General features: G+C 44.2%; 1 protein-coding gene across 8 annotated transcripts in view; it reads right to left on the bottom strand.

Moving 5' to 3' along the window:
- Positions 1–2,293: 2,293 nt before the first annotated feature.
- Positions 2,294–23,750, bottom strand: part of LOC137435470 (uncharacterized) — a 113,024-nt gene continuing 91,567 nt past the window's right edge. For all 8 annotated transcript variants that reach the window (XM_068129268.2, XM_078784276.1, XM_068129271.2 and 5 more), the window contains 5 exons: positions 16,408–16,509; positions 14,473–14,571; positions 11,205–11,318; positions 3,004–3,129; positions 2,294–2,616 (listed from right to left, as the gene is read on the bottom strand). In XM_068129268.2, the coding sequence (XP_067985369.2) occupies positions 2,437–2,616; positions 3,004–3,129; positions 11,205–11,318; positions 14,473–14,571; positions 16,408–16,509 (621 nt within the window). In that variant the 3' untranslated portion in view covers positions 2,294–2,436. The remainder of the gene's footprint in view (positions 2,617–3,003; positions 3,130–11,204; positions 11,319–14,472; positions 14,572–16,407; positions 16,510–23,750) is intronic.

The following is a 23,750-nucleotide window of genomic DNA, read 5'->3' as shown; positions in this document are numbered from 1 at the left end:
CACACACACAAACACACACACACACACACACACACACACACACACAACACACACACACACACACACACACACACACACACACACACACACACACACACACACACATACACACACACACACACACTTCTGCAAAATAAATATTTAATTCAATGTTAAGCAGTCTGATTTCCAATACATTGTTCTTTTTGGATTACTTTGTGACAACTATGGAATCACCCTTTATTTATTTATTTATTGCTGTTCGTTAATCCTCTATTTAGTGTTCGCACCAAGAAATTAAAAATCCAATTCAACGCGATGATTTTTCTGTGAAACAACCACAATACTACTTGCAGTCTTTTTCGCTAATGGCAGCAAACGTTTAATTGCGACAATACAAATATTGATGGTCAGACGAGTCATAAAAAATAAAATCACCATAAATGTTTCCATGGTTCTTAACTCCTTGGCTCCTCGCTTCCAAAATTGCAGAGTTTCCTCCCTTTCAGGTGCTCCAGAGTCCTGTTGTAGTGGTTTGGACAAGAATTGTAATTTAAACAGGATTTTCTTTGGGGGGGGGGGGTGTAGGGGAGAGAGGAGGGGTCTCCACAGTCCTTGCAATACATCAACATCAAAACCTGCAGGGATAAAAGTGGCCTACTCACTCCCAGACGTACAACCAGACAGTATTCAAGTTGGCACTTATTTCAGGTTCACTCGTATCCATCATCCAAATGATACGGAAAATACGTGATTAAGTGCATCACGTGGGATATCCTCAAATCAATGCCAATCGTGTCCAATTGCAATTGCAAGCCAAGCACAGCAGCATGAGACTCCAACTTGCTGACAATTATTTCAGTGCAAAAATAAAGAAAATTATAAAATCTTCAGTTTAGGCAAACCCAGAAAATGTCAGTTCATCTACATTTCGCAATTTTTTATTTATTTAAAATAACCTTGCTCAATCAAACTGAGACTGAAAGCTGCACCTGCATCCAACATTTTTAAAAACCTGATTGTTTTGCTATCGATGCCCTTAAGACAAGGCACGACGAAATGTGGATGATTTACCTTGAAAACCCCAAATGGAGCGACAAAAGCTTTAAATAACGAAAAAAACAAAAAGCAAATATCCTTAAAATAAAATGGTTGCTTCTGATCTTGTAGAAAAATAACTTTTATACAGATTTAATTTCTGTATAAACAAAATAACTTAAGCACAGCTAATTATCCAGGCTGACTGCATGCCTCAATTCCTCTTTTCATCATTCGCCCCCCCGCCCCCCCCCCCCAATCTATGGAATCACTTTCCAGAGGCTATTCGCCCTCACTCTTCCCTCCAGAGCAAAAAAAAAAATCTTGCAGTGTTCCACCACCTCAAGACCCAACCTGACCCCATGATCTTCACTAGCCACATTGACCTTTCCGAACCCAACCGTCAACTTCCTGATTGCAGTTTCATCCCTGTTTGTTTATCCCCCTTGCCAGTGAGGCCCAATCACTGCCCCCTCTACCCTTCAATGCAACGACATTATTCGCCATGTACCATGTGCCCATTTCATAGAACAAATAAATTTCTTAAATTCAACAATCATAAAAATAAGTTGCTTTGCAATTTGCTTATTTGTGATCAAGTGTACAGAGTGCCAATTTATTCCACATTAGTGCCAGTAACAAGCTGAGATGTCATTATTCCAAAGTCTTCTGTTGTAGTGGTTTGGACAAGGATTGTAATTGAAACATTTTTTTTTTTTTTTGAGAGTGCAGAGGGGGTGGGGGGGGGGGGGGGAGGGGAGTAATCAAATGAAGTTGGCATTTTCACACTTTGGCCAGCATTTGAGACAATACAATTAAAGTAAAAACGAGGAGAACAAGACTGAGTCATAAGGCTGCACTTGTATATATATGTATATATATATATATATATATATATATATATATATATATGAATATATATATGAATATATATATATGAATATATATATATATATATATATATATGAAATATATATGAATATATATAATATATATATATGAAATATATATATATATGAATATATATAATATATATATATGAAATATATATATATATGAATATATATATGAAATATATATATGAAATATATATATGAAATATATATATGAAATATATATATGAAATATATATATGAAATATATATATGAAATATATATATATATATATATATATATATATATATATATATATATATATATATATATATATATATATATATATATATATATATATATATATATATATATATATATATATATATATCGGAAGAACAACTTGAACCACCTTGGCCAAAACTGGAACCCAAGAGTCACCAACGTTTGTAGCTCAACAAAAAGGTGACGAGACCTGAGTTTTGCTCATTTTGTCGGTCCTGCACAGATTGAGTGCAGCAACTGTGCTTCAGACCAGTAACTCAGTCAAAGACCAGCAAGCAGGTGCTCAGGTACAAGTCTACGTAGAAGTTTGTTGAGAGCAGACACCTTTTCCTCGAGCAGGACATTTTTGCGCTCTACTGTATGATGCCGATGTTCCGACTGTTGCAGGGCCCGGAGGAGGCGTGCATTCTCCAGGTACAGGTCCTTGATGTGTAGATCGGCCTGCCCGTTACACGTCAGGTGCGAAGAGTTCATTTTTTGAATAAGGAGAGAAAAAGGAGAGAAGGGATGTGAGATAAAGGAGAAGGTCCATGTCTGTTTAAAATATAAGATGAATAGAGCAGTACGTAAAGCAAACAGAACATGTGAAAGATAAATGTCAATAAAGGTGGCAAAGCATATTCGAGAGCTGGAAGCAGAGGCAAAAGAGGAATTATGTATTTGAGATACCAAATTGGCCAAAAACAAGGTCTTCATGAAAATACATCATTAATTTGGACCCATGGTCTTCACGTTGTAGTTATGCCAACATTTTCTGGAACCCTTTAAAAGCTTGTTAAAAGGAATATTAAAATTGAAATACGAAAAAATAAAAATAAATGAACTAACGTTTTGCCTCAATTCCCATTGCCTTCCACCATATTCCTTTGTGAAGATGTCCACCCTCGTCAATCCGACCGTCGTCTCTTCATCGATCGGTTTCCTTTCCTCCCCGTGCTCTCGTTCTCCTGTGTGCTGGTAAACAAACAATACAAGTCATGTGGCTACACCAAAAGTCTTCTATTTCCACTTTGTGCAAAGCCAAAATTGAATCTATAGCTGGATCTATCGATTATAAAAGCACAATCGTTTTGTTCACTTTCATCAAAGGCTCATGGGGGAGATTCTACACACAACTGATGCAGGAAAAAAGGCACCGATAGATATCCGTGTACTTTTGGATGAATTACAAGGACATTAATACACAATGCGCTTGTGGGCTACCAGTTTCACTCGGCAATTAATGGGGTTTCTGAAGCTAAAACAAGCAAGCAGGAAGATCTCTTGACATTCGGTGGAACAGACTCTCACCTGACGAGCTTTCTGAGTGTGGGAAAAGGTTCCACTTTTAGTTACGGTTGTGCGACATCCTCTAATCACGAATAGAGGATTTATATACACAATATAGCACAAGAACAAGGGTACAATCTATCACATTCCCTTATATCATGCCATTTGGTCATGGATCCAATCAATAAGGTTTTCACGCTTCTATGTCACATCCTCTTTACTGATATGTACGATAGTTCTAGGGAAGTGGTGGTCCGATGATTGGATTATCGACTCCACCAACAGGATGTGTAGTTACATCTGTGAACTCATTCATTGGCATGTCCCCAAAGCTATCTGAAGCAGATCCAGCGTCACAAAGTCTGCTTCATTTTGGCCCTTCCCTCCTCCATTTTATTTGAAAGGTTGTACTGTGGCACGAGATGGTGAGATGAGTGATTCCATCAAATCTTTGAAAGATGATGTTAATTTTTATATTGGTGGTTGTGGGACATGTTCGTACAGTGGATGTTCATGTTCAGAGAGTTGAAAATAATAATTAAAACTGCAGGCAGTGATGCTGGGGACCAAACGCTCCACTCTGATTGGACAAGTGAGCGATGACATAATTGGCAACGACATCCCAGACCTAATTATGCAAAGTTTGAACTCAATTGATCGAAAAATGAAGATGTTGGCATTGAAAGATGTGTTTCAAAGGTTGTTCTTGAAATCCAATATGGCCGCAATATCAAGTGGCATGTGACGTCATCTTTGGGATAAACATCAATTCAAGTGGCATACTACAGTGGCATACTATCGTCTTGAGATGGATTATATGTGTGCCAAGTTTCAACTCAAATCAATCAAAAAATGGAGGAGGAGATGCATTTTAAAGCAAGAAATCCAAAATGGCCACCACCGGGTCACGTGACCAATGACTACATCCTTAATGAATGAATGAATGAATGATCGTTTTACGGCCATTTTCCCCGCTAGAGCGGGGGTTAGCCTTGCGGGCCCCATGACAATCATGGTTCCCTGTTTGAGGCAATGCTTTTATGGCCGGATGCCCTTCCTGGCACCAACCCTTGGTCGCCTCTTACGATGCGCAGGGATACGGTGTACCTATTCTAACCGGGGTACACACCGTGATCATTCATCCCAGCAAGCTGGTACTCAATTTGACGACCTCGGAAGGATGACAGGCTGAGTCAAACCCCCCTGGCGTTAATTCAGTGATCGACCGGGATTCGAACCCAGGATCCTAGGATCCCAAGCCAGCACCCTAACCGCTAAGCCAACACCAGGCATCCTTAGGACACGCATAAATTCAAGTGGTATACTATAGGTGATCAAAGTTTCAAGTTCCTATGATGAACGGTTTGACATGGAGGTCACCAACAAATTTCATGGAATCAAAATAATAATAATAATGTGAATGATTTAGAAAGGGTACCATTAGTCCCTTAATAACGACCATTGCTTTCAGTTTGTCAGGTTCATAGGGCTGCCAAGGCCGTTTCCTTGACTAGAGTGGACAATCCTGGATGAGTCGGCACATATTCATTCGCATGCAGCACATGGTCATTGGCTGAAAGTGCAGCTGTGCCGCTGATGCAATGCCCTCTGCTGATTAAGGCAGGAATTTGTAACTTTTCATGGTGCTGGCACCGACTCTTTCCGAAGGACAGCATGGGATCTTTAACATCCACCAAAGAATACTGGCAAATGGGACACCCATTTAACATCCATTCGAGGGACAGCACACACGATGAATCACCCTAGGGTAGGCACTATGACACAGGGTACTCAAATGGCTCATTTTTTCCAGAGCTAATACTCCTTTTGCAGACCTCAGAAGGATGACAGGCTGAGTCAATGCACCTGGTGTTATTTATGGCATGACCAGGGCAAGAACTCAGGACCTCAATATCAATTAAGCCAACCACCTTAACTGTTAAGCCACAACCAGACTTGAGAGTCGATTGTGGCACTCTCAATTAAAGATAGGCTGGAGGTAATAGTTGCAGTTAGTGTATTTAGGTTGTAGCTGTTGGACAAAGACACTTCATGGATGACCATAACAACTAGTTGTTCACAAAAAGACTGCACCCGCAATGGTCCATCTGCTGATAGAAAATTCTGACATCAGAAGCTTTCATTCATGGCGAGATGTGTTTAAATGCCCGAAAGTTGTTTACAAAACGCAAATGGGAAAATAATAATAAAAACATTCCTGATGTGCATCTGCCTTTCCTTTTGTCATAATAACTCTCATTATTGAAAAAAAATCAAGAAAAAAAGAAAGAACATCACTCCCTTATATTCATCAACAATCTGAGGTTGATAGAAACATATACATGGAGATGATGACCTTATCTGGCTGGATACTTGTCGCAAATCGCATGCTCTTTGACTCAATATAATTTTTCACTGAATTCAGAAACTAGTGAAATTTGAAATATGTGGCAAAATTACATGCCCATACCAGGCATCGAACCCATGCCATCTGGTAAACCATACCAGTGCTCTGCCATCTGAGCTATCTGGGCGACCATGACCAAGCATGCAATTTTCCCATACATATGATCGCCACTATCTTTCTGTCAATCCGGGGCACTCGCTGCCAACCATAGGAACACCCGTGGCCTGAACACAAAGAAGGTCTTTTTTAAAATATAGAATCAAGGCTCGTGTAAGAGCTAACAAATTGAACATGAAACCATGCACAGATACATAAAACATACAATGAAGGGAGCGAGAGACAATAGGGGGAGGGAGAGGGAAGCACACAAGCACAACAACAGTAGAGAACAAGGACGTCGGTAGATCTTTGGAAGGGTGACGGCTGGTGAGGAGGAAAGGGAAGTGGTGGGGGGGGGGGGGGGTGGATAGTATTGTATAGCCCACTTGGAGTTTGCAAAAAAGCACCTAAAGGACTCTCAGACTGTGAGAAACAAGATTCTGTGGGCTTTCATGTCTTTCACTGAGGAGAGGCTTCCGTCTGGCCACTCTGCCATAAAGCCCAGATCGGTGGAGTGTTGCAGTGATGGTTGTCCTTCTGGAAGTTTCTCCCATCTCCACACAGGATCTCTGGAGCCCAGCCAGTGACCATCGGATTCTTGGCCACCTCTCCGACCAAGGCCCTTCTCCCCCGATTGCTCAGTTTGGCCGGGCGGCCAGCTCTAGGAAGAGTCCTGGTTCTTCCAAACTTCTTCCATTTAAGAATTATGGAGGCCACTGTGCTCTTGGGAACCTTCAATGCAGCAGATTTTTTTTTAGTAGGCTTCCCCAGATCTGTGCCTCGACACAATCCTGTGTCTGAGCTCTGCAGGCAGTTCCTTCGACCTCATGGCTTGGTTTTTGCTCTGATATGCATTGTCAGCTGTGAGACCTTGTATAGACAGGTGTGTGCATTTCCAAATGATGTTCAATCAAATGAATTTACCACAGGTGGACTCCAATCAAGGTGTAGAAACATCTCAAAGATGATCAAGAGAAATAGGAGGCACCTGAGCTAAATTTCAAAGGTCACAGCAAAGGGTATGAATACTTATGTAAATGTGATATTTCAGTTTTTTCTTTTTAATAAATTTGCAAAACATTCTAAAATCCTGTTTTCTCCTTGTCATTATGGGGTATTGAGTGTAGATTGATGAGGGAAAAAGTGAATATAAACGATTTCAGCATAAGGTTGCAACATAACAAAATGTGAAAAAAGTGAAGGGGTCTGAATACACTGTACATCTTACTATAATTCACCAAATGTCCGTCCATCTGTCTGTCTGTCCATTCAAATGTACGGCAAAATCGGCTGAACAGATCGCAACGATATTTTGGGTGGGTAATCCTGGGATCTCCAGGAGTAAAATACAGTCACGTGAAAAAGTAAGTACACCCCATGTAAAGTTTTGACTTTTTCAACATATTTCAACATACAGCTATTTGATCTTCATTTCAACAATATTGATAGATAAAGGTGATATAATATAACAAATATCATGAAACATTTACATTTTGTAGTCCATTGTATAATTTAAATAAACATAAATGCAAATTTCACATGTGGAAAAAGTAAGTACACCCCTACATTTATCACTACTTCAAATACCTAAAATTAGAATCAGGTGCACCAGCTCAGGTGCAAATGATTAGAACATCGTTAGATAGGATCTTGGAGGAACCTCTCTTATTTAAACCCCAGACATTTAGTTTGGTTGGCTCTGTTGTTGAAGTGTGCGGCGTCACTATGCCTAGATAAAAAGAGCTCTCTGAGGCCTTCAGAAAGAAGGTTATAGATGCCTACGAGTCTGGGAAGGGATTTAAAAAGATCTCCAAACAATTTGAAATCAATCAATCAATCGACTGTCTGGAAGATCATGTACAAGTGGAGAAGATTCCAAACAACTGCCAACTTGTTCAGGCCAGGCCGCCCCAGCAAGTTCAGCCCGAGAGCAGACCGCAAGATGCTGAAAGAAGTCTCGAAGAACCCCAGAATATCATCACGGTACCTACAGGTAGCTCTTGCCACTGTTGATGTCAAGGTGCACAAGTCTACCATTAGAAAGAGGCTGCACAAATTTGATCTACATGGGAGGTGTGCCAGGAGGAAACCTTTGCTGTCCAGAAAGAACATCAGGGCAAGACTAAAGTTTGCCAATGAACACATAGGCAAAGACCAGCAATTCTGGAACGATGTGCTCTGGACAGATGAGTCAAAGGTAGAGCTATTTGGCCAAAGTACCAGAAGACATGTTTGGCGAAAACCAAAGACAGCATTTGACCACAAGAACCTGATACCAACTGTAAAGCATGGTGGTGGAAATATTATGGTTTGGGGCAACATTGCTGCATCAGGGCCTGGGCAGCTCACCATCATAGAATCCACTATGAATTCTTCATTATACCAGAGCGTGCTTGAGGATAATGTGAGGCCATTTGTCGGAAAGTTGAAGCTCAACCGAAGGTGGACCTTGCAACATGACAATGACCCTAAACATACCAGTAAATCCAACAAGGAATGGATGAAAAGAAAGAAATAGAGGGTTCTGGAATGTCCAAGTCAAAGCCCGGATCTAAATCCCATCGAGAGGTTGTGGGGGGATTTGAAACGAGCTGTGCATGCAAGAAACCCCTCAAACATCGCACAGCTGAAAGCATTCTGCATGGAGGAGGGGGCAAAAATTTCTCCCAGTCGATGTCAGAGACTGGTAGACAGTTATAAGAAACGCCTACTTGAGGTGGTTTCTGCCAAAGGGGGCAATACCACCTATTAGAGCCAAGGGTGTACTTACTTTTTCCACATGCAAAATTTGCATTTATGTTTATTTAAATTATACAATGGACTACAAAATGTAAATGTTTCATGATGTTTGTTATATTATATCACCTTTATCTATCAATATTGTTGAAAGGAAGATCAAATAGCTGTATGTTGAAATATGTTGAAAAAGTCAAAACTTTACATGGGGTGTACTTACTTTTTCACGTGACTGTAGGCTATTTAATTTTTCCAATTTCAGCTTTGGTCTCCAGCATTCTCAAGTTTGGACTCCCACATAACATTCGCGTTCGCATGACGTTCATTGTGACGATGTTTCCATTGTGACGATGTTGTTTTCCCGGGTGCCGCACAAACGGCTGCACCGATCGAACTCGGTGACCTCGGACAAAGACCTTTTATAAGGACACGGGTTGAATCCCTGCTTGAGAGAATTCCAACCCCCTCCTCGCCATCACGGCCGTCTCTCCAACTCACAATCCCACGAGATATGCGGAAAGGACGACCCAAAACCAATATAAACATCATTAAACATCATTCGTATAATAAACATCATTAAAAGTAGATAATGACCTCAGCCAAAGTTCAAACGATGTTTAATCTCTACATGAGAGAATTCCACATAGCTATTTGGGCGGTGTATACGCTAACAGATCGCTGTCTCCATCGATCTTGCCAAGGCCGTAACACCTATCGGCTCAAAATCCTTTTAACTGTTGATTTGGAAGTTTTTACAATGAAGGAAACACGTATCGGGGGTACATACGACATCGGGAGTACTAACTGCATGGTGGATCTGAAGAGTGAAATGCTTGGAGAAGTGGTGAGCTACTTCGGCATGAAGGAGGATCAGAAACGTGGACTCCCACACTGCCACATCCTGCTGATACTTGCTCCCGCATGACGTTATTTTCCCGGGTGCCGCACAAACGGCTGCACCTATCGAGATTTAATGGATGTTTATATAAATCGTTTAAAAGAAAAAAAGCCTTCTGATGTTTAGCCTTTTCATTTGAGCCTCCCAATTGAAGCCCCGCCCGTAGGGCGGGTACCGTTGCTAGTCTGATTAATACAGCTTAACTGTTGTACTAATAACCAAACATTTTTTGGGGTATACAGTAAATAAATCCTGTAATAACATACAGTACAAACATTATAGCCTGTCTTACAGGACAGAATTTAAGATTTATCGATCGTTGCTTAATATTTACTTGCTGAATGCACCCGGCGTTGCCCGGGTTCTTTTTGAATGAATTTAATCTTCTGTACATAGGTCTGACGTGAGCCCAGTATCAGTTAGGGCTCAAGGATTCCTTGTTCTTTCTTCTGTCGGGCCCCACGAGAGAGAATTTTGAAAGCATGTGTTGCAGTCAGTCAGATATTCCGATTAAGTGCATAAGTTGTACTTCAAGAGCATTTTTAAAAAGAAGAAGAAGATTGATTGCGAAATGGGTCCAGCCCGGCCGAGGGGCCTCGACCGGCCTCGACCAGCCATTATCGTTGCATTTTTCCAAGGCCACTTCTCATAACAAAAGCATAATATCAATGTTATGACAAAACAAAATTAATACTAATAAAATCCCATCTCCTCAAGGGGTGTTTCCTCTTTGGATAAATGCCACGTTAATGTTTATAAATAGCATATCGCGCCTTTTTGGTGGGAGCACCCTCCCAGAAGTAAAAAAATATTTTAATCCACAAACACGTATGATTACTTTTTGAAACAGTCGCTAATGCTGTTTAACACGAAACTGAAAGGGAGAAAACCCGGGGTGTGCTCAGTTACCAAGCAGCTAGCTAGTGCTTGCCAAGCCAGCCGTTCCTTATCAATGGTTTTGAATTGAGAGTTTGCTCAAATGATTAAGCCACTTGGAAAGCTCTCTTGTAGAAACTTGGTAAAATGAACACCCTCCCCCTCCCCCTACCCCCACCCCCCAATGTTATTGAGGTCTGACAGTAAATCTACTGTAATCTATATATACCAGAGAAGAACCTTCTTGCCACCCCCATAGGGAACGGGTGCACCAGTATGAAAAATGGCAATTTCTATCAATTCACCCCCAAAATGCATATCTAAGGTTCTTTTGGTAAAGACGTTAATTTGCTCTGGATGGATTATATATCCAGCTGAAACATGTCAGCATTAACCAGCCCTTAAGAGCAATTCTTAATTTTAGCATTATATCATGTTCTAATATGGAATCACCCCTAAACAGTGTAGTGTATTGTGAACTTCCTACATTGTTGATTATTATCACAATTATCAGTATCATGTTGTGTTTGTATTCCTTTTCATTTCTTACTCCATCAGCTTGGATAGTTGCTGACTACATTTGCCTCTTTTCCTCAATATTGCAAGTCTGCACCACTGGATTCCATCCATTCTTGCACCACACCTCCCCTTACACCCCTCCTATGGCTCTGGCTCTTCACTATACACTATTTCAGATGGATACCCAACAATACATCTGACAAAGCTATGCAGATGGCACCATACCTGTTCATTCAGAAAAGCTGTCTTCTCCTGCAGGGCAGCACGCATACCTTTCAGATTGCCCTCTACCTCACCCATCCGCACCACAGTTCTCTTCCACAGGCTCTCGTGATAGGCCTGCATCACCATTTACATAGATGAACAATAATTAACAATCTCAATTTGAAAAGGTGAATTGAATACAAAACAAACTCGAAAGCATCTGAAAATGCAAAGCCCATCCACGCCTGCTTTGTATTCGGACTTCTTCTTCCATTTGCTAAACATGACAAAAACAGCTAAATTCAAAATAAAAAAACATTGACTTTGAAAATAAATTTAATTGAATGAATTTGTTGAAAAAAAAATCCATCGATGAAAAAAACATGGAAAATAAACTGACGATTTTAGGCGACCATGACGTTTTGACCTCAACAGCAAAAGGATTCAATGATCGAATATGCAAACCCTGCTCACTCAAATTTCAAGTCAATGAGATGGGAAATTGACTTTTGTGACCTTTGCATCTAAAAAAAAATCCTAAAAACCATCGACTTCTAGCTTTTGATTTGTTCAGTGATCAATTCAGTGATCCAATATGTAAAATTCTTAAATTTTCAGGTCAATCAGATAAAAATTGATGATTACGTCCACCACCAAGGTGGATGGAGGTTATGTTTTCCACCCCTGTTTGTTTGTTTGTCTGTCTGTCTGTGAACAAAATCTCTCAAAAAGTTGTCATGGATTTGGTCGAAATTTGGTGGGCAGGTTGGGTAAGTGACACAGATGAAATGATTACATTTTGGTGAAGATCGGGATCCAGATCTGGATTTGACAATTTTTAAAGTAATTTTTCACCATTGAGAGATAGGGTAAAAAACGATACGCAGCACGATAGTCGTGGACGAATTCGGACAAAACTTGGTGGACTGGTTGGGTGTGTGACAAGGACAAATCGATTCGATTTTGGTGAAGATCCGAATACGGATCCACATCCGAGAATTATATAATTTTCTAAAAGTGATTTTTCACCATTGAGTGATATAGTCCGTGGGCTGAGTAGGGTTTACATGCACCCCCCCCACAACTTAACTTCCCGGGTATGTCCATGTACCCCCCACCATAGGGGTTAGGAAAAACCATGTTAACAGAAAAAAAACTCATTCCCAAGGTACCTCCTACGCATATTTTGATGTTACCCCCCCTGTGTCAGTGATTTCCGAAAATTAGGGGTAGGCGAAATTCAAATGGCCGTAACGTTTTTACCTAGTCATCCTATGGTTGCATATGACCCCTCAAAATGTTTGTCCTGGGACACTCTTTACAATTATATGTGTTATATGTAAATGAGGTCACTAATGAGGTCACCAGAGGTCAAACTATGAGGGAATGAGTTTTTTTTCTGTTAACATGGTTTTTCCTAACCCCTAGGGTGGGGGGTACATGGACATACCCGGGAAGTTAAGTTGTGGGGGGGGGTGGATGTAAACCCTACTCAGCCCACGGACTAATAGGGCCAAGAACGATACACCACATTATATTTGAAAAAGTTGTGAATGGCTTTTGACAAAACTTGGTGGTTCAGTTGGGTGAGTGACAAGAACAAGCCGATTTAATTTTACTTCATGTCAGATCCAGATCTGACCTATCAGTGCGATACAAAACATAAACTGTTCAGCCTGGTGGAAGTATGCTCTACCGAGTGCCATTCTCGTTTTATCTGACGTTGACCTTTGACCTTTTGACCAGATTATTAATTTTTCTTCCCCATATTCTCATAATAAAGCTTTGTTGAAAATTTGATGCTAAAAGCTTAAATGGTAAAAAAAAAAAGTTAAGGTCTGGAAAGACACAGACAAACAGGCACACATAAGTGATTGCAAAACCCCACCTTTAAAATTATTTCTTTTTATTTAAAATCTGGCATAACAACATGTATTCATGGATGCATCATTCAATAGGCACATAGCTTTCTTACAAGGGGGACACAAAGCAAGGAACACAACTTGAAGAATGGGGAAGTGAATGAGAAAATGTGGTATGGATTCTGTGCAATATAAAGCTCTCAGCATCATCATCTTCTGTGATGAGGGTGAAGCACAAGATTTGTTGCTCTCAAATCACAGCCATGTTATGTTGGGCGCTCTTCTTTTTAAACATCGCCTGTCCACTATCCACCTCAACAGCCAGATCGTCCGCATTCAACATCCTCCCCCACAGTACCCTTCATATTCACCTTCCGCTGACCAGCTCCAACACCATGATAAACATGAATGGATTAAGAGAGCTTCCCTGCCTCAAACCAATGTTCCCACTAAACTCCTCAAACATCCCAGGACCAACCATTGAAACTCTTCCCTTTGTTCCCTTGTACATCCATTCCACCAACCTAACTTCTGCTTCCGGCACTCCCATCCGTCTCAGTGTCGCCATCACCATCTCTCTCGGGACAGTGTCATAAGCTTTCTCCAGGTCCACAAATCCCAATGCCATTTCACCCTGCACCTCCAAACCTCTTCTCCACCAGCTGTCTCAGCACAAACATCACATCTGTCATCCCCCTACCCTTTTTAAACCCCTGTTGCTCTTCTCCGATTTCCATATCCACACTCTTTATTATCCTCCCATCCAGAGTCCTACCTTCATGACATGACTAACGTAATGCCCTTATGCAAGTAAACTACCTCTGAGCTCTCCTACCACCACATATGGTGAACTACAATGGCACTAAGTAGAGCACATACCTCTGCCAAGCTGATCGGTTTATGTTTTGTTGCCCACCAACAGGCCGGATCTTCATCCACCAAGTTTTATCCAAATCCGTCCATAACTTTTTGAGACATCGTGCTATATCGTTTTTGGTCCCATCTTTCAATGGTGAAGAATCACTTTTAAAATTCTAGTATCTGGATCTGGATCTTCACCAAATTCAAATCAATTTGTCTTTTGTCCATACACCCGAATTTCATCCGAATCCGTCCATAACTGTTTAAGATATCCTGCTGACAGACAAACACACAGACAGAGGTGAAAACATTACCTCCGTCCACTTTCGGTGGCAGCGATAATTCAACAACAAAGAATAACTAAATTAAACAACAAATGAAGGCACAATAAAGAGAGGTGTGATGCCGCAAAATTTACTCCCCAGGGTTTTCATAAACGTGAGTTCATACGAAGAGGTTGCTCACATGATGCCCCTTTTTATTAGTGACACCAGAAACTCCACCAATACATAATTACTATATTGCCATATCAAGGCAGTTTATAAAATAATGGAATCTTTGCTCACCTTCAGCTGTACATTCTGATCGTCTCTGTTTTTTATCTCTTTCTCCAGTTGGCTGATAGTGTGCTGAGCCTTGGCCAGATCTGCCTCATACCCCTGCAACTGACGCGCCATAAGACATTGTATTCCAATTAGTACAGTCGTGTGACTGCTACAACTTGGTGTGTGTGTGTGTGTGTGTGTGTGTGTGTGTGTGTGTGTGTGTGTGTGTGTGTGTGTGTGTGTGTGCACGCGTTTAACTTACCTGCGTAACCAGGACTTAAACAACGATTGCCCCAAGTTTATCGATTTCATTTTTACGTCCTGTGATTCCATGCATTGGAATGCACCTTTATGTAATACCTTGTTTAATAATAGCCTTCAATAAATAAAAAGTTTGTTTTCCAAGGATTCAGATCAAGGAAATCAAATGCAGCTCTCACAGCAGTGGAGTAAGTGCGTATCACACATACCGGCTGTGAATGAAGTGTAAAGCGGAAAAAGACCAAATAATTCTTACAAAATGTGTACACGTAACCGAAAAATGATCTAAATAAAAATAATTCAAAAACAATTTAAACAAGTCAGGAGATGACGATGGTTCACGAGCGAGCGGTATTCAATGACAAAGGTCAAAACCGACATTGCAAATATATAAATAGGAATGTATTATCTGTGATGACTAGTTAGCTACACAATACCGAAAATTTGGTTCGATTCCGACAACTTTGAAAATTTGACCTTTGTGACCTTGAAATGTCAAAACGAAGGTTACTGGCCTTGACATGAGATAGAAAATAATGTATCATCAGTTATGAGGTTAGTTAGCTACACAATACCGAAAATTCGGTTCGATTCCGACAACTTTGAAACTTTGACCTTTGTGACCTTCAACGGTCAAAGGTCGAGAGTACTGAAATTTGTTGTAAAACTTGTATTTCATTATGTATGTGATAATATAAGATCATGTACGACATTTCACCCTATCAGGAAGCGAACAATGTAATAAAACCATCAAAAATCGACTTTTCTAAATTTCGTGACCTTGTGACCTTGACCTTGGGGCGAAAATGAAAAATCGAGCTCCGTGGGGCTAGACACATGACATTGGCTGAACCAAATATCGAAACCCCTGTCAGATTCCACCAAACCCCTCGGAGAAGATGTAGCTTGAAATCGATTACCCCCTAAAAAGACATCTTTTTCGGGCGTGGCTCCGCCCACAATGGGCGCAATACGCCCACTCCACGCAGGACACAACTAGATCATGATATCAACCTCCCACCCAAGTTTCACCAAGATCAGATGATATCATCGGGTAGTTATGCTGCGGACAGACACACACACACACAGACAGACGCACACACATGACGAATATAGTGGTCACTTGATAACTCGTGAACCAAAAATATCTTATTTGACAATTCATACAAAACAACTCACAAACAGCCCTGGTACAATCGTCATGGTTGTCAAGTAGGCAGTGATTTCCAAAAGCATAAATTGAATGAAAATATCAACAAATTTGGTGACAAATAAGGAGAAATCTATGGAATTGTGAACGTCCAACATGTTTTCAATAAGCAAAGAAATAAATAGCTCTGGAAACTACAGGAAAAAAGGGAAGATAAAGCAATCACGGGTCATGCACTTTAATGCACACAGAGAATCATGCACACAGAGCAAGTTTAACGAACTGATAAACAAGTTAAATGAAATTGAAAAAAAATTCTCAACTCCTTGACGATAATCATCAAATAAACTGTACTTGTCTGACTTTTGTAACTATGTTTCACGCCATCTTGTACAATTTAAAAGTTGTACATCACAATAATACTCTTTGAATTGCTTTTTCCTTTTTTAATTCCATTGCAACAAAAAGGCCGTTGTTTTTTTGTAAACATAGTAATCTACTACGTATGTGCCACGACTAAATCATTATGTTTACTGGAACCGTACCTGGGCCTGTTCTTGGGCCATTCTTGAGAGTTCTTCATGCAAGGACGCGTTTTCATTTCGTGCCTGCTCCAACTTGCTCTGGACATCCTCGAGACTGAATACCTGACGGCACCCCACGTATGTCAAACTAACAACACATGTTCACACTTGCATCAATTCACAGAATTATTTTGTGTTTATAAAGGAAACCATACCTCCTTTTTTTTAAAGTGGAATTTTGTCAAAAAATCCCAAATCAATATATAGTATGATGTAAAATATATAACACCATGTATTAAAAAAAAAAAAAAAAAAATTTGAATGACACTGACGTCACAACGTTAACCGATTTGCCTCTGCCCACATTATTGCATCATTATACATATTTGTACCAAGTTTGATTTAAATCCATTCAGCTGTCCTCAAGTTATCACATTTTTACCTGACATGACCTCTGACCTCACCAAAATCACAGTGTCACCTCATTCTTCACCTTTGATGCCAAAATATAATCAGTTCATCTTTACATCATCATATATACTTATACCAAGTTTGGTCAAAACCCATCATGAGTTCACAAGTTAGAATATTAACAGAATTTTTAGTTCACGGAACCTCTGACCTTTGCCCGAGTGACCCCATAATCTAATCAGTTCATCTTTGCATCATATATACTTATACCAAGTTTGTTCAAAATCCCATCACTGGTTCACCAGTTGGCATGGCAACATATTTTTTTTACTCAACATGACCTGACATTTGACCTCATGACCCCAAAATGGAATAAGATCATCTTTACATCATTATACATACCTGTACCAACCATGACTTGGATCTCTTCAGCTGTTCTTAAGTTATAGCGGTAACAAAAACCTAACGCGGCAGCACGGATGGACAGGTGGAATGACAACCCAAAAACATAATGCCTCCAGTGACTTTGCTTGTGGAAACATAAAAATATCTGGAAACATTAAAGAACAATATTTGAAAATAAACCAACAGGTACAAAACAATGATGGGGGGGGAGGGGGCAAAGAACACGAGGCAAGATGTATAGAGGAGGGACAAGAAAGTGAGATCGAGATGTTTGATCCAGTGGGGAGAGGAGTTTGAAAATAAACTTTTCCATTCCAATATAAATGGGGCTTAGAACAGTACATTATTGGGGAAAATGCCAGGGGCATACAAAAGGCCCCTTTATTTTGGGCCCCCAAAAGGCCCCAAAAGGCCCCCAAACAAAAGGACTCTCTTAATCTTTATCTTGGAGAAAGGAGTTGAGAAACACTGCTGTGGTATACTGTGGTATAGTGTGGTTGTGGTCCCCAATTTGAGGTTAAGATAAGTGGCCTAAAGCCGCCACCTCCACGTGACGAGAGTCGGGGTAGCTCCTTCGGGGGCTGTGCTAAGTAGCGGCTGGGCACTAAGGAGATCTGGGGAAGCACCCCCCTTTTCCCCGGAGTTACCCTCCAAATTTCGATAAAAAGAATTATGGCGGAAAGTTTGGGTGCTGCCTCTGAAGTTACCCCGGAGGGTATCGCGCCAGAGCCAGGTGGGGCTCGGGGGCATGCGGTGTTTGCGTGTGGGGACTGTGGAAGGGAATTTGGGACGAAGATTGGGCTTGGAGTGCACTATCGTGCTAAACACCCTCGGGAGTTCCACGAGCCGCATCTTCCCGTAAGGGGGAAGGCACGGTGGGACCCCGAGGAAGAACACATGATGGCTCTCAAGGAGGTCCAGTTAATTCAGCAGGGTTGTAGGTTTTTCAACCAAGGACTGGTTGATAAGGTCCCTGGCCGATCCCTCGAGGCCATCATGGGGAAGCGGAGGGCGAAGGCCTACAAGGAGCTGGTGCAGCGGCTCCTTGTAGAGTCTACACAACAATCACGCCCTCGGCCGAGACATGCACGTCCACCACGTGGCTGTATGTCAGTGGAGGAAAGGGCGGACTCCCCTCCGGAGGCCGGGCCTGGTGACTTGTCGCCTGGCCCGGCCCCTGGAGAGGGGTCGCCTGGCCCGGCCCCTGGAGAGGGGTCGCCTGCCCCGGCCCCTGGAGAGGGGTCGCCTGCCCCGGGGGTTGGGGTCGAAGCGTTGGATTGGGTGGAAGGAATGCGATGGAGGGAGGAGATGAGAGTCTTCCTCCAGAGACTGCCCCCAGGAGGTCGTGATTGGGACGAGCAGTGCTTGGACCAACTCATTGGCCACTTGGGGGGAGATATCTGGCGGGGACCTTGAAGCGGAGCTTGAGGCCTTCGCCGACCGTATGTTGTCGAGCGTACTCACTGGTGGCGTCGGACATCATGGTGGCATACCCGGTATGCAAAGCATACCGGATGTGCCAACGTGAAGCGTGGAGCTCACGGGGATGGCCGAGGAAGGGGGCTTGAAAGGCGTTCCGGTACAGCTCGGGCTGAGAGGTTGAGGCAGAAGGGTTCTCCCAAAGCAGCTCGACAAACACATTATGCCGCTGTGCAACGGCTTCACAGTTTGAATCCAGGTCGCTGTGTGAAACGGTGCATTGCAGGCACGTGGGCCAGAAGGGGTGACGGTGACCTTGATGGTGGTCAGATGCCTGCTTTCTGGAGTGCGGTCTTTGGGGGGGGATCGTACCCGGATCGCAGGCGAGTCAGCTCGTACGACCCACTGACACAGCAGTGGGATCTGGTTCGTCCAATCAGTCTGGAGGAGGTATGATGGGGGCAAGGACTCCCTTAGACACGGGGCCCCGGGGGTGGACGGGATCTCCAGCAGACTGGTGAAGGCGATTCCGGATGCCTGCTTGTGTAAGATGTTCAACCTTTGGGTGTTTTGTGGGTTTCTGCCTCGCTGTCTGAGAAGGCATAAGACGGTGCTGATCCCCAAGACATCCAGCCCCGAACATCCTTCCCAATTCCGGCCGATAACAATAAGCAGCTACCTCGTGTGCCTGGATCATAAGATACTCGCCAGGCGGTTGTCGGGGGCCTTTGACCTCCATCCGGCACAGCGTGCGTTCAGGCGGGGGATGGTTGCGTGGAAAATATCAACATTCTGGATGGCATCCTCTGGGATGCCACGCGCAACCTCTCTCCCCTGTGCCTCGCTGTGCTGGATGTGTCGAACGCTTTCGACTCCGTCAACCATGGAGCGATCCTACGGGCAGCAAGTGCAATGGGGGCTCCGCCCCCGTTGCTCTCGTATCTTAGTGGGTCGTACGAGGACTGCTCGACCATAATCGATTGTTACGGTGCTGAGCAAATTCAAATGACACGTGGTGTGAAGCAGGGTGACCCGCTCTCTCCGTTTTTTGTTCAACAGTGTCCTCGACGAGGTTCTGAGGAACTTACCGGAGGGAGAGGGTGTAAGGCTAGGAGATAAGAACATCCAGGCCTTGGCCTTTGCCGACGACATGATCCTGTGTGCCAGAACACCGGCCGGGATCCAGTCATCAATGACTGCTGCGCATGCACTGTTAGCGCAGGCAGGCCTGGAAATAAACTGTGAGAAGTCGCTCACCCTGAACATCGTAATCGACGGCACAAACAAGCGTTATCTTGTCGATGCGGTGCAAAAGTTTACCATGGGTGATAGAGAGATTCGGCCGTGCACAGCGACTGATGATTTAAAATACCTTGGGATCAAGTTCCTCCCCAGGGGAATCGCCCCGACATATGGGGCGTCTCTTGAGTAGGGGCTTGTGAACTTGAGACGAGCGCCTTTGAAGCCGCAGTAGCGGCTGGCAATGCTGAGGGAGAATCTGCTGCCCAAGCTCCAGCACGAGCTGGTGCTGGGTATAGCCCGGACACGTACGCTCCACAGGTTGGACCGGCAAGTGCGCCACCATGTGCGGCTCTGGCTAAGACTTCCGAAGGACACTTCGGTGCCCTTTTTTCATGCCAGGGCCGCGGATGGTGGGGTGGGTCTGACCCAGTTTCGCACGTCGATCCCAATTCTGCGTGAGCATAGGCTGCGAGGGCTGGAGCGCTCGGATAGTCCTTATCTAAAAGCGATCTTCCGGTCAAGCGTGGGGGACTGGATAAGACTCCGGAGCACATGCAGCCTGCATTACAGGGGGGGGGGGGGAGTATCCAAGGTCTGTCAAACAGGCGGATGCTCTCACAGCCCGGCTGTTGCATGCGACAGTCGATGGCCGTGGCCTGGCTGAGGCGAGTCGAGTTCCCCAGCCTCAGGGCTGGGTGCTCAGCCAGACTCGTCTCCAGTCAGGCAGAGCATATATCGAGTCGGTGAAGGTGCGGGGCAATTTGCTCCCCACTGGATCTAGCTCGACCGTGGCAGGCCTTTGGATGCTCCAAGTAGGTGGTGTGATGTGGGTTGCCATGCGAAGGAGACACTGGCTCATGTCTCCCAGGCGCGCATCCGTACTCAGGCTGTTAGAGTGCGGCGGCACGACGACGTATGTCGTTTCGTGTGCGGTCGGCTCCGGCAGCATGGGTACGAGGTTCTGGCTGAACCCGGCATTCCCACTGCAGCGGGTCTGAGGAAGCCAGACCTTGTAGCTGCGAAAGGTGGGCTTGCTGTGGTGCTGGACGCACAAATCATGAGCGGCACCCCGTGCGTTGACATCCAAGCACTTCCGGAAGAGACGCTACTATAATGTGGCCGATGTTCATCAGTGGGTTAGTGGCAAGCTCGGTACTCACAACCCGTCACGCGTTTCGACCATCACTCTCAACTGGCGGGGAGTTTGGGCGCTGGAATCGGCGTCCATTCTCCGTGACCTAGGCCTTACCTTTGGGGACCTCCGGCTGATCACGGTCAAGGTGGTGGAGAGCACCATGCAAGCGTTCCGTGCCTTTAAACAGTCTCCACTACGCTGCCCGCGGCGTCGGGTGGGCGGGTGCCCTTAGGGCGCTGCACTGACGGATTTGGATTTGGAAAGTGGTGGGACAGTTTATAATTTTGAGTTTGATTAAAGTTTCTTTTTCCATTTTCATTCTCTTTTTATTTTGTCCTGGATCCCTTAGATATTATCAGGGATGCGCTGCCCTCGAGGTACCAGGGGGCCCCATGAGCTGCCTACCCCTGATGATATTTCTCTTTTGGAGGGGCTTTATAATTAGGGTTATTGGTTAAGGTTATTTTCGTCATTCTCAGGATTATTTTATTGTGCCCCGGAACCCTTACAGATGATGGGCAGCCTGGACAGGGATCACCGACGTCGGATCACCGACGCCAGCTAGTGTGATCCGACGCATCGTTTCCAAAACAAAGGACTTGTTTTCGTCAATCGTCGACACAGCAGCTCCAGCTATGTTGGACTTCAAGCCATGGAAAGCGGCCTTAGCAGCGTGAGCCATGGGAAACTCTTTGCAATCTACAAGTGGACGCAGCTTCTCAGAGAAAGTTTGTACACACTTAGTGTAATGAGCAAAAAGCCTGAGAGCATGCTTCAAAGAAGCACGATCGAGGGGCGGCGCCATGTCGAGCAAGAGTCGCAGTCGCTCCTTGTCCGGAGTGATAACGCCGTGGGTCACAGTGTACCCCAGGAGATCTATCGTTCGAGCGGAATAGCGACACTTATCCTCTTCATAGTCAGTCGATACTCGTGCGCAACCTCGAGGAAGCGCTTCAGATTAGCATCATGATGTGCTTTGTCGTACCCGCAAACCGTGAGATTATCGAGATAAACGAAGACATCGGTTAAGTTCTCCTTAGCAATGAGGTCGTCCATGGCCTTTTGGAAGCAGGTACCCCATTTGTGACCCCGAAAGGCAGGCGAGTGAACTGGTACAACCTTTGTCCGGATTCAAACCCGGTGTAGATGCGATCGGCCTCGGAGATTGGAATCTGATGATACGCGCTACGAAGATCTAAAGTACTGTAGACCGAGTACTGTGCCACCTGTCGTACCAGAGAATCCATTCCCGGGAGTGGGTAAGCGTCCAATTGTGTAAACCCATTTATCGTCTGCGAGTAGTCGATTACCATGCGTTTACGATGGTCTGCACGACCAAAACTTGGGCCCTCCAAGGCGATCGACTAGGTTCGATTATACCCTCCTTTAGTAGTTGCGCCGTGTCCTTAGCAATGAATTGCGTGTCAGCCCGGGAATAGCGTCGCGATTTAATGGCAACCGGTGTACAGTCAGCAGTCATATTGGGGAACAGCGACAGCGGTTCAATTTCCATCCCTGCAAGAGCACACACAGCAAGAGTATCAGCACCACCAAATTCCATTTCCAATCGCCCATGACGTCGGAGAAAATCATGTCCCAGCAACACCTCCACACATAACGCTGGTAAGACCATTAAATGCACATCCGGAAACATACAACCATTAATCACAAGCTTTAGTCGGCATTTTCCTCGAGTGCGGAGCCATAGCCCTTGGGATGTCATGAAGATTCGACCTGTTGTCCCGAGAATCGGCCACCCATGCTTTTGAGCGAGTCGTAAATCAACATATCTATCCGTCGATCCCGTGTCGATTAAGGCATTTGCATGTTGCCCCGCAATCATGAGTGGAATAACGGCGCTGGACAAGCCAGTGGTCCTGCAGTCATCGAGTCGTCGAGCTAGCGTCTTTCGTGAAGTCAAAGCCGAACGTGTGTCAGTCGAGCCGTCGATAGGTGGTGCTCGAGCCACGCGTGTGGAGCCGACGCCAGTTAGCATCCTCCGTGAGGGCAAAGCCGAACGTGGGTCGGTCGAGCCGTCGGTAGGTGGCGCCGCTGTGTCGACGATTGACGAAAACAAGTCCTTTGTTTTGGAAAGCGATGTGTCGGATCACGCGATAGCTGCTACACTCTCTCAAGGGGAGCGACCTGTAGCCTTCTTTTCAAGGACTCTCCTCGACGGAACGCCGACACTCGTCTGTCGAAAAGGAGGCGTACGCCATCATCAAGTTGATCAGGCGCTGGCGGCCGTATTTGCTTGGCAAATGTTTTCAGATCATCACGGATCAACAGAGTGTTGCCTTTATGTATGACACGCGCCATGCTCAACGCATTAAGAATGAGAAAATCACTCGCTGGAGGATTGAGTTGGCCGATTTTTGTTACACTATCAAGTATCGCCCGGGGCGGGATAACCTCGTAGCGGATGCATTATCGTGGCCACCGGTGTGTGCGAGTCTCACCTCTTTTGAGGATCTGCGTGTCCTTCATGACACATTGTGTCATCCCGGCGTGACGCGTTTAGCTCATTATGTGCGCAGTCATAATTTACCCTATTTGATTGAGGATATTCGTAAGCTATGTCGCTCTTGTTCCTTTTGCGCTGAACTCAAACCTCGTTTCTACAAACCTCGGATGGGTACGCTGGTCCAGGCCACTCGGCCGTGGGAGCGTTTGGCTATGGACTTCAAAGGGCCCCTGCCGCCTTCGTGTCTACAGTCTTGTCCGGGCATACCGGCTTCGAGCAGTTCTCGTT

The sequence above is a fragment of the Myxine glutinosa genome, chromosome 9 (assembly GCF_964187855.1).
Source record: "Myxine glutinosa chromosome 9, kmMyxGlut1.1, whole genome shotgun sequence".
Lineage (NCBI taxonomy): Eukaryota > Metazoa > Chordata > Myxini > Myxiniformes > Myxinidae > Myxine > Myxine glutinosa.
Note: the sequence above shows the minus strand (reverse complement) of the source record. Positions and strands in the feature narration are given on the sequence as shown.